Source organism: Zootoca vivipara, chromosome 5 (assembly GCF_965207765.1).
Source record: "Zootoca vivipara chromosome 5, rZooViv2.hap1.1, whole genome shotgun sequence".
In the NCBI taxonomy this organism is placed as follows: domain Eukaryota; kingdom Metazoa; phylum Chordata; class Lepidosauria; order Squamata; family Lacertidae; genus Zootoca; species Zootoca vivipara.
In genome coordinates, this window is record NC_142588.1 from 48949706 (window position 1) to 48961866 (window position 12161).

General features: G+C 40.4%; 1 protein-coding gene across 4 annotated transcripts in view; it reads left to right on the forward strand.

Moving 5' to 3' along the window:
• Nucleotides 1-9371, forward strand: part of GPAM (glycerol-3-phosphate acyltransferase, mitochondrial) — a 36086-nt gene extending 26715 nt beyond the window's left edge. Inside the window, exons 17-21 of one of the 4 annotated variants that reach the window (XM_035133272.3) lie at nt 977-1054; nt 3736-3876; nt 4817-5006; nt 5125-5183; nt 6459-9371. In XM_035133272.3, coding sequence (XP_034989163.1) covers nt 977-1054; nt 3736-3876; nt 4817-5006; nt 5125-5183; nt 6459-6575 — 585 coding nt within the window. In that variant the 3' untranslated portion in view covers nt 6576-9371. The remainder of the gene's footprint in view (nt 1-976; nt 1055-3735; nt 3877-4816; nt 5007-5124; nt 5184-6458) is intronic. The other 3 variants (XM_035133273.3, XM_035133275.3, XM_088670588.1) reach the window with 3 other exon arrangements.
• The last annotated feature ends 2790 nt before the right edge of the window (nt 9372-12161 follow it).

Genomic DNA, 12161 nt, shown 5'->3' on the forward strand with positions numbered 1-12161 from the left:
GAAAGCAGGAAAAATCTAATGCTCCTTGTAGTAAACAAAGATAGTTTGACACGTGTTGCACAAGGAGGCAAGCAGAATTCTGAAAACAGCTGCATATGGTGGAATATATACAATGGTACCTCTACTTATGAATGTTTCTACTTACGAATAGAGCTCCGTCCGCCATCTTGGATGCGGTTTAGATAGGATTTTTTCTACTTACGAATTTTTAGGTAGGGTTGCTTCGACTTACAAATTTTTTCTCCCAATGCATTCCTATGGGATTCTACTTACAATTTTTTTCGACTTACGAATGTGCGTTCAGAACGCATTAAATTCGTAAGTAGAGGTACCACTGTACATTGCTTTTTTTCTAGAAAGATAGGTGCCGGTACTCACCATACACTTTTTAACAACAACTAAAAGGGGTGCCGGTACTATGTACCCTTGAGTACCCCCTACCCCCCGGGGGGGAAGCCCTGAGTATATATGTGAAATGTTAAGCTGAATAGAAGAAACTGGGAAGTGCAGTATGGAAAAATAGGAGATTGCATTAACCATGAACTCGTCTACTTGATGAACATTATACCTGTTTGGGGGTAAAAAGTGGCAGGGAATGAGGACTTGAGAATAAAGACTGTGTTTGGGTTAGAATGGATATCATAGCAGCATTTTATTGTTGTTGTGGCTTTGATTCCATGAAATAGGAAAATGCCAGAGAAAATATAAAAGCAAGACAGTCCTTGTAAAAATATTCACAACTCCCGCCTCCCCCCAGCCCCCTCACCTCTTAATTATTTGGGGTACTTGGAGAGCTTGGGGTAAAAATGGGAGAGAGAACTCTTCTAGAAGTAGAAGGGTCACCCAGGGGCAAGTCCTGCTGTCCACAGGCAAGCAAGGGGCAATTTGGAACACTGCATTTAATGCCAGGGGCAGGGAGGGGGAAGATAGAGTGGATGAGTTTCTATGAATAATTAACCTGATTTGTTTTCCTTAGCCCTGCCAGCTGTTATGCCAAGTGTGTCATGAAGCAATTGAACAGTTCATACAGTATGGCATTCTTTTGGTAGCGGAGGTAAGTTGCTGATGGTTCGCTTTATTCCAATAGTTAATATCCTGCCTCTTGCCTCTGAGGACTTGATAACACAGAAGGAGGCAGCCTAGTGTTCCTGCACACTGAATTTTAGCATCCTAAGCAGCTTGCTGGACCAAGGCCACAGTTAAACAGATCCTAATTTCACATCTTCCTGGGTATTTATTGATTCTTCAACTTGGAATACAAAAGGGGGGAGGTTCTGCACACCCATGTATGCACAGGGTGCTTTTTAACTTAAATTTATTTTTAGTTCATGAACCAGGCAGACATTAATGAAATCTAGTGGGGAAGTCAAATGAATTTTCCAATCCTTCGGTGGGGTGGGTGAATCTTCAATTTCAGATCTTAATCAGGATTTGAGGGGGGCGGGAAATAAGCTTTTAAACCAATATAATACAGTGCAAACATGTAACATCATCATCATCATCATTTATTACAATCTATAGCCCACCTCCCACCATCTCAATTTGGAACTTTTTGGTGAAGAAGTAGTAATTGTTCTCACTATTTTTCAAAAGCAAAACTCAAAATCATTAATCCTATTATTAGAATAAGTTCTTCTCAACCTTGGCATATGTCAGCAATGACACTAGATTGCAGTTCTTGATCCTGGAGAGTAAGCCTCCTTGTATGTAATGGGACCTCTTTCTGAGCAGATGTGCATAGGGTCACATTGTTAGTGGGTTCCCCCACCCCACCCCCAAGAAAATTGTGAAATGTGTCTTGTTACCTTTTGGTTTGGGTCAGAATCCTATCAAATCATTTGCCTGATTCACTTCATTTAAGTTTCACACTGATTCTTTTCCTCTTATTATGTGGCATTGCCTTATTATAGAATGTTCATATTTTTTCATTGTGGCAGCTTTGTTAATTTTCATTACAAGCCATTGATGAAAACATTTACAATTTGGCCCTCTAGAAGGCACTGTTCCCTTTGGTATTGGTTCATAGTTTTTTCCCCTTTCTGTTTTACTATCTACGTTTGTGTGTCTGTATCTGTGGTGGGAAATCTTGAAAAAAATGGGGGAAGTGTTACAATATATTTTTGTTCTGTTATTTGTTATGATTAGTGGGGAACAGTCTTATAAAACAATATTCTCTTTTGTTGTGATTAGTGAACTTGTTATACTACGAGATATTTACTTTTGGGCTTTTAAAAGTGCTATAAGATAATTGAGGTTTGCTGTGTATACTGTTTCTAACACCAAACAATGTACCTTAATGTGCTACAGTATATCTTAAAACCTCCCAAAGATAGCACATGGGGAAGTGGCTGTTTAGATTTTGAAGAGGTGATTGCATTTTGCTCCATTAAAAAAGAGGCTGATTTTAATCGTAATAATCCAGTGTTGTATGAATGGAACAGACTTCCAGTTGCACAACAGAATTATACCTTCCCGGTGTCTTGACTTCTCAAATATGAGGGCAACTTGTTCATTTTATAAATGTGTTCAATTGTCTTTTCTTTAATAAACCGGACGAATGAAGGAAAAAAAAAAGGATTATACTTTCCCTTGCCTCATGTACACCTCTAAAATCTGCTCGAGAGTACTCCCTATTCCCTGCAGTGAATTCTGAGAGTATGCAAGAGAGGGGAAGATTAAATCCCATGGTGCAAACTGAACTCTGTTCCACTGGCATACAGAAAGGACAGTGGTGCCTCAGTTTTCGAGTGTCTCGGAAACCGAACATTTCGGTTTTCGAATGCTGAAAACCCAGAAGTAATTCCGTTTTTCTAACGCTTTTCGAATGTCGAACAGTCTTTCGACAACCGAGGTACCACTGTATTGAATACAACTCATGCTTGCCTGTGTTTCTCTTATGTGAAAATGGCCATTTCAGTGTGATTTACTTTTATTTATTTATTTTGCCAATGTAAACAATAGAAAATTAACTCTGAGATCAACTTACTGGTAGATTCATTTAGGTGTGTGTGTGTGTGTGTGTGTGTGTGTGTGTGTGTGTGTGTGTGGTACAAGTCTGAACGTACATTCATGAAAATGACAATTTATATCAGGTCTTTGGGCTCATGCATTCTATATGTTTGTGTTATTGTTCCTCTTTACTAAATGATTAATATTTTTCTGCCAAAAAGGTCCTTCAAAGGCAGCTAACAATGTAATAGCTAAATTTAGCAAACTAGAAAAACCAAGTAAGCAGTTTAGCTAAAACCGGTAGAAGCAACAAGAGGAGAGCTCTCTCTTCTACAGTCTGAGGGCTCCTAAATGCCCTTTGAAGCGGCACTGCCATTGCTTGTTGCAGGAAAACGAGAATTGCTTCCTCCCACAGGCAATATTATGAACATCTTTGCTTATAGTATTTTAGTGCTTACTCAGTGGTTAAAGTATCCAGAGTTCCTTGGGGTCTGATACAGAAGTCTCTGGGAGCTGTAATTCTACAAGTTGTGTGGACTTGCTTTTGTGAAAACTATTGTTAAGGGAATTAATTTGAAGACTGTCGTCTTGGGCACCTTTTTTGGAAATGGAGATCGCTTTATAGGGGAAATAAAGGCTTGCCTTCCCTTTGCTCCTTTGCCACGGTATGGGCTCTAAAAATCCACACAGTAGCTGCTCCAGGGCCATCAAAGTGAAAAAAAATGGTTAAAATGCAGTAGTTTTAGTAGGTGCCTGATGTTTACTGCTTTGCGTTCCTTTATTAAGCAGGATGAGCAGGAGGATATTAGTCCTAGCCTTGCAGAGCAGCACTGGGAAAAGAAACTCCCAGAGCCATTATCTTGGAGGAGTGACGGGGAGGATGAAGACAGTGACTTTGGCGAAGAACAACGAGATTGCTACTTGAAGGTACTGCATAAGCCGTAAGAGCACATACTGTTCTTAGTGCTTCATATTCATAGCTGCGCTGCACAGAATGAATGAGGGAGTTTGAAACTCAGGTTTTGAAAAGGACCTAGGGGATTTATTACGCCACCTGTTTCTGTGGTCTGCAGTCCATCATCAGAGCATGCTCAACCCTCATTTGGTTGTTCTAGAGCAGGAATCCCCAAACTGCGGCCCTCCAGATGTTTTGGCCTACAACTCCCATGATCCCTAGCTAACAGGACCAGTGGTCAGGGAAGATGGGAATTGTAGTCCAAAACATCTGGAGGGCCACAGTTTGGGGATGCCTGTTCTAGAGCCTTGTTGAGCTTTTTGGCCTCTTGGGATTTTCCCTACTTCTGCAAGCCTTTTGGGTTCCTCTAACCATCTCTCCGTCTTCTTTCTCATTGCTTTATTGTTGTTACATAGCCACCATAATCGAGCACATTAGTTCACTAATATGTATATAGATAATGTGCACCCCTTGCTATATTGGATATGGAATGGGAAATAGATCCGTTACCGCTTTGCTGCAATATTGCATAATGCTTCAGTAATAATGGTATCAGAAATGGGGCAGAGCAATCCAAACCTCTATGACCTGCCCTGCTGTGGAGGGGGTTTGGATGAACTCAAGGTGTCCCTCCTCCCAACTCTACTGGCAAGGAAGCCCCACCTACAAGAAATGCCCCAGTGCAGGCAGAAGCTACCACTGGAAAACCCTGAAACAGAGCAGGGCTGGCAAAGACCTGCTGGCTCTTGAGCAGGCTCAGCTGTTATCGCAGGCCTAATCCAGGCCTCTTGGCTGCAGCACAAAGCCATTGCTTTTCTTGCCGCCTCCTGCCTGGGCTAGTGCGAGAGACGGGACTGGATGTTGGTTGCTTGAGTGACATTTATTTTTCCTTTCCTTTCTTACTTTGCACAGGTGAGCCAGTCTCAGGAGCACCAGCAGTATATCACCTTCCTTCAGAAGCTTCTGGGACCATTACTGGAAGCCTACAGTTCTGCTGCCATCTTCATACATAACTTCAGCGGTCCTGTCAGGGAATCGGAATATCTCCAAAAATTACACAGATACTTAATAACACGAACAGAAAAGAACGTTGCAGTATATGGTATGTCAATCAGCTGCTTTCTGTGAAGCAGCCTTCCTTGTCTTTCAACATATTCTTATCAAAGTTTCCTGTATTCAGCCTGATCTGTGTTTATCTGCCTGCCTTTCCATGTTTACAGCTGAGAGTGCCACCTATTGCCTTGCAAAAAACGCAGTGAAAGTCTTTAAGGACATGGGGGTAAGTGTTTTGTTAGCTTCAGGTGCCTTACAGCACAACTAAACTTACGTATTCCTGTTAATGAGACTTCCTTCAATAAGTGTATTGAGGGTTGTAACCTTTGTCCTTAAATGGATAATGTGATGTGAAATCGTAATTTAACCTTTATCTAGGCTAAAGGGCTGCACTAAGGCTCAAGAGATTAGCCCATCATATCCAAATTGTATTATCCCAATGTTCTCTGTGATATAAGCAAGGTGCACGGTGTTAAACATCACTCAACGTGAACAGCAGTACTAACTTCCTTGCTTGAGGAAAGTCTGTGCCCTATGCAAAAGGGTATACGTAAAAAGAAAACCCCTGTAATATTTTATTTTTTCATTAAATATTTTATTTGAGTTTTTAAATATCTATAACCAAGTCCTACAACAATCAAACTACACATCTCTACAGATGTCCACATCCCCATTTAAACATTGGATTTCTTCTTCCTTTATCATATCAATCATTTAGAAAAATGCTGCTACGGAGCTATTTGAAAATTAAAGTTTGACCTTCGCAGCCTCTTCCTGCATGTCCCACTTGTTGCTAGTACCCAAATACCATAACATCCTCCAGTGATATTCTATCTAGATGTCTGGTGATAGCCACTGTGTCTGCCTCAGGAAGAGTACTCTTGCCTGCTACACACCTTGCTACATTAATTAAAAAAACAACAACCTGAGCAGCTACTTTCTAATATCAGCACAAGAGTAAAGTATGTCATTTGAGGATGTAATTATATGACTTATCACAGTCCTGCATAAATCCATCCCCTGCAATCCTCTCTCCACCCCACAAAAAGTGTGTGTGGGTCATGGTGGTGGCAAGAATGTGTCATGTTCTAGATTGGTGTCCCCACATGTCCCTGGCCAGTGTGACATGCAATGTTAGAGGCGTGTACCAGCCTACTATCCACCTGCGAAGGGGTTCTGAGAAGGATGTGAATCAGTCCTGAAAGTCTTAATGACTGGGCCACTCTGGACTATGTGAGGGCTTTTTCATTTGTGAGAATCACTTGCAAGAGCTGTTACGTATGTTTATAGCCTTGCAGATCAGGAAAGTTGTTGCAGCTGATATCTGTCAGCTGCTAGGCAGCAGACTTTGTTGTTGCAGCAGTGGATTACTTTTCTGAATGGGAAAAGCAGCCCAAGATAACATGGTCGTAGGAGGGACAATTTTGCTGAACAGCTTTGGTGTGAACTTTGCTGCTGGAAGGTGTTAGTGATGAAACACACTTTTGCATTTCCCTTTTAGGTATTTAAGGAGACAAAGCAGAAGAGAGATTCTATTTTGGAGCTGAGCAGCACTTTTCTACCTCATTGTAATCGGCAAAAACTACTAGAATTCATTCTGGGATTTGTTGTACTGTAGAACATTTTGGGTTGACTTTGTCTGCCGACAAGAAGTTGGTAGACTTGGAGAATGTGACACAAAGCTTCGGGGCTTTTGCTGCTTCCATAATGTGTATAGTGCCATTTGTGGGTAAGGCTTTATCTGACCCAAACCACTGGAAGACAAGTGCCTTCATACATATGCATGCCTGGGACTACAAGATTTGGTAACCAAGTCAAACACAACATCTTGGGTGCAAGAGAAGAGTCATTAATGGGGAAAACACGCAAACACACAGACAGACACACACACACAAGTTTTTACATGTATCCAGTGTCACATTTGTTTAAAGACTAATGGCTGTGACGAATGCACAAACATATACCAGCAATCTGTCATGTTAATACATCAGTTCTGAATGTCATTTAAACTCCATGTAATGTGGGGAAAGCCTTGTCAACGAGACCTACCCATTGGTCTCATTATTTCAAACGGAGAGAATTTTAGGAGAATTGAATGCAGGTTGTCTTTTTTCTGTTGGGGGAGAGGTGTTTGATGTGTGTGGTTGATTACTATGGCAACATGCTAAATAAAATAAGACTAACTGCCGGTATCTCATTAAGGATCAGTTGAATAACTACCAATGACACAGTGGCAGAATGAACGAGTATTATTAAGATATATTATTAGAGAAGTTACACGTTAGAATAATAAATATCTGCATCACTAGCATTTTGCACCCAAATTGCAGAAACACTTGACTTTTCCTTTGAACCAGAAGGTTTGCATCATTTCGCTACTTGCTAGCATATTGATCTCTAAAATGATTATAGTCTAAGCTCTCTAAATTTCAAAAATAGCACTAAAGTTGTTTCATAAGTTAATTAGCTCATTGCTCAATCTTGACTAATTTTGAGTGGGAGAATGAGTATAGAACTTTAAAAGCATAGGCTACTCAAGCAGCTGCGTAACATGGGTGTGGAGGTCTAAATTATGATAGATTAAGATTGGAATCCTCTTGGGTAATATTATAGAAGGCTATGACATTTCACAGGGTGGGTTATCACCAAATTCACTCCTTTGATAAGCAATAAGCATGGCATTTTTATTAAGAGAAACTGGGTATCTCCCCCATTTCTCCTTGTAGTACAGTCCTTTCCTTTTCTCCCTTTCTGTTTAAAGTTGGGAGCTTGATCATGAAAATGCCTTTTAGCTGCCAGCTTTTTTTTTTTTTAAAAAAAAGCATGCCCAAGTGATAACAGCACTGCACATTAACTCCAGCACAGATTGCGTGTTTACTCCCCGTTTGTTAAAAGTAATGTTTTCTATAACTCTGTTTATGGATTAAAACAATTAATGGATCACAATATTTTTGTCAGTATTCCCACGCAATTTCCTGTGAGAGGAACTGCTATGCATGTTTCGACACTAAATAGGTGCTTTGAATTTTTTAAAAGATGAATTTCTGAACCAAAGTTGCATCATATCAGTGACAGCAGCAGGCAGCAAGTGTGAATAAATTAGTTTGTTCTTTTACCATTTCCAGTAGAACAGCAGCTGAAATGAACTCCATTTGTTCTAATAAAGCCAACAAGCTACTTAGGGCAATTACATCTCATCCTTGCTAATGTGCACTGTTTGTTTAAAATTGAATGTATTCTTCGAGTAGCAATTTTTAAAGAATTGTTGATGGCTTCCATTTTAAGGTCAGATAAGTAGGTGCTTGTAAATAAATAACTTTGTTTTTACCACACTTCAGTAAACATTTTGGTATATGCTAGAATGAAGATTGTGTATTTAAATAAATACAACCGAGCAATATATTGCAGATGATGCTTGGCTAATTTTAATGAGAATGTTCTGCCTAATTTTAAAGCAATGAGGGGCTGGGAATTAGTTTAAACACTAGAAAGTAAAATAGCTTGTTGTTGCTAATGATAATAACTTACTACATTATTAAAATGTTTCTGGGGTACAGCAGTGTGCATTTGAGTTGTGTTGGTATGTGCAGTACATTGTAATTGCTGGATGTGAGAGGGTGCTTTTCAGCGTAGGCTTCATCAGCAGAGAGACTTTGCATGTGCGGAAATGTCAAGCCGTGAATATTATGCCAGGAGGGGGGCGTGGCAATGCACCTACTTGCATGTGGGCTGGTTTTGCTTTTCCGCAAAGGTAAAGCACAAAGCTCTTTTACAATAAAGCTACTAAATAAAATTCTGCCTTTCTGGGGTTTAATCCTACAATCTTTCTTGCTGATAGGTGTAAGGCAAGGTTTTTAATTACGTTTTTAAAAGTTAAGATAATTTGATTCTGGATCTATAATAAAGCTAGTTACATTTTGTCGCAAGTACAATTGCAACTTGTACTTAGGGGAGTGTAGCTGTACAAGTTAGTATAAAGACCAACATTCCAATTTACATCACTGGACTCTTGCTTGTTGGCTAATATGTAGAATTTGTTCCCCATAGGGAAAAGGTAACATTACCTTTTATAATCCCATATGAATGATTTCTTAAGGGTATACAGCTTTCCTGCCACAGTAACTATTGCATTCTAATGCTTTACATTCTGAAGTGCAACACTTTCATTTTTTTAATCTATTGCCTTGCCTGTACAGGTTTTTATTTTAAGTATTTGCATGACATTTTCAGCCATAGAAGGCTTGAGGAGAAGAGTAAAATACTGTAGCTGCTCTATAATTTTGCTTTGTGAAGCCAGGCACTGTCTTGAAGAATGTTAACACATTTCTTTTTCTGTTTAACATTTCCTTCTGTACCTCTTGTAAGAAGCACAGAGCTGCAAAGTAATTTTATTTTAATAAACAGTTTGAAATTGTGTTGTTGTGATATCACTTAAGAGATTACAAAGAGAATCTCTGAAGGTTCTCTCTAAAGCATAGGTTTGCATACTCTCTCCCCAGTTGTGTCTAATAGGGGGAAAAATCAGTCCCCATTCAGTGGCTTGTAGACCACTCATTGCTACTCTGCTGCAAGGAAGAATTGCTGCAAGGAAGAATTAGGCCCATGGGCCAGAGAGAAAATGGTCGTGAATGACTCATGATTTTCTTCTTCTTTATCAACTGGTTTTGCTTTGGAAGGCTTTGGCTATGCCTGCACCCATCCACTATCCATCACAATAATTCTGGAATGATACAGAATGAAAATTCTACTATTGCCAATGGCTTACGTAGCCTCTCCCCCTTTTAACTGACAGTGAGTGCACATTCTCTTCTATGACAACATCTTGCACTTTCTAAATCTGCTTGCCTGCAAGATGTCAGATTAAGCAACTTCTAATCTTCCAGTCTTCGTGTAATTCAGTTTCGTTCTCCGTGATATTTTATTAAACGGGTTTGAGATCAGTCAGAAGAAGATGCTGTTCTTGGGTACCATTGTTGGTATGATGCTTCTTCTGGGAAGCATGGTGAATGGTATGGTACTGAGCCTTCTATCTACGACTGCAGTGATGTGAATATAGTGGCCGACACATAGCATACTGTTGGAATTTGCATAGATAAGGAGATTTAAAGCACTTATTAAAAGCATTATTAATCAGGTGGAATTTAAAAACATTCCTGTTTACCAAGCAATTCAGGGCTGGAAGACACCCTCCTTGGCAACCCTGAAATCACCGATTGAGAGACTATTTTAGCTTTAAAATAAATGATACTTGGATCACTGCCGACTGAAATGTGCTAGAGCCATTTCTTCACCTGTGTTGTAGAGTCATGGTTCTCAAAGTGTGAGATGGGTCTTCCTAAGGAAACAATAGTCACTGCAGCAGGGAACAATAAATGTTGGTGCTGATTCTTGGTGCGCTAATAGCATCTGGGCTCTTAGAGCAAACAAGACAGGTGAGATGAAAGACACAGAGGCTTTTCCAGGCAGAGCAATCCTGTGGGGTTTGGGAGGAGGTGGAGAGTCCATGGCTGAGAAATCAATGCTCTGCTGGGCTCACAGTAGCCTGAGCAGAGAAGGCTGTCATTACCCTTGCCCTCTCTTTTTGTACTTGGTCTTTTATCTTCTCTTCCTCTGCTTTCCATTGAAGGCTTTAGATCAGGCATCCCCAAACAGTGGCCCTCCAGATGTTTTGGCCTACAGCTCCCATGATCCCTAGCTAACAGGATCAGTGGTCAGGGATGATGGGAATTGTAGTCCAAAACATCAGGAGGGCTGAAGTTTGGGGATGCCTGCTTTAGATGCTGTGTCTCCACAGCTTCTGACTATGTGCTGATGGTGCCCTTGCCCACCCAAGAATATCTGGTTTTATCCCCTACCACTGGGGTGGGAATGATGGTGGAGAAGCTTTTCACTACAACAGGGAGACCTCTAGCCAGCAGCAGCAGCAGCAGAGAGAGGAATTTGCAACATCCACCAGCTCAGCCCACCCTTTTCATGTCTACAGTAGTACATTGAAAAATAAAGATACACATAAGCACGTAAAAGAAAACGCCCAGCAACTGTCATCAGTAAATGCCTTTAAAGGTGTATAAACCTATGTAGAAGGGAGGGTAGTTTTGCTGAAACAGGCCAGTGGTATTTGCTGCCTTGCTGTATGAATGAGCACAGAACACAGAATGTTGTGGAACATATGGAAGGGCAATGGCTGAGATTTTTCAAAGCCATTTGGAAAGGATTTAATTCTGCGCTTCTCATTAAGCTTAATGGCAACACTGTCTGTTTAAAGGATCTGCACAATTATCTTTTCCCTAAGGGACCTTCGATAGAAGGGATAGAAGGAAACAAGACAAGGGGAGTGGGTAGCAGGCAGAGGGGGAAGAGGAGAAACAACATTGTAGACATGTGCAAGTACGATATTGGAGGGAGTAGGCCGGTTGTGTTGTCTATAAAATAAGCAATGAGGGGGAAAGTGGGTGGATTGGAGAGCTTCCCTTGGTGCAAGACTGAGCATGTGAAACTGAAAGGGCAATCTTAAGCTTACCTATTGAGAAGCAAACCACATTCTATTCAATGGAGTGGACTTGCAGGAAAAATTGTATAGAAGGGATGGGGGACCTGTGGCTCCCTAGATCAATGTTTCCCAACCTTGTGCCTCCATTTGTTTTTGGACTACAATTCCCATCATTCCTGACCACTGATCTTGCTAGCTAGGGATGATGGGAGTTGTAGTCCCAAAACATCTGGAGGCACAAGGTTGGGAAACACTGCCCTAGATGATGTTGGGGTACAGTTTCCATCACAATTGCCCACTAGCTATGCCTGCTGAGGCTGAGCTGGAATTTGACAACATCTGAAGAGCAACTGATTCCCCATTAACACATGTTAATTTAGTTGGCTATTTAATTGTGCTCCATTGCATTATTATTATTATTTGGGTTATAGGTGGCACAAGACTTTGGTATTTTCAGCAGAAAGTACTAGTTGAATAACTCCTGAACTGACCTCTCAAATACATAGAATATTTGAAAACTGATTTGTTTCAAAACTATAAAGATATTGTTACATAACCCTTTTTTTGCGTTTGTCTTTGGTTTTTTCTTATCCATAGCATCTGTGAGTGGGTGGGATGTTTTATTTGTTTTTTAAAATAAAATTGTCTTTTTTGATTATTTTAAAAAGCTGGTTTAAATGTCTCGTGTGTGTGTGTGTGTGTGTGTGTGTGTGT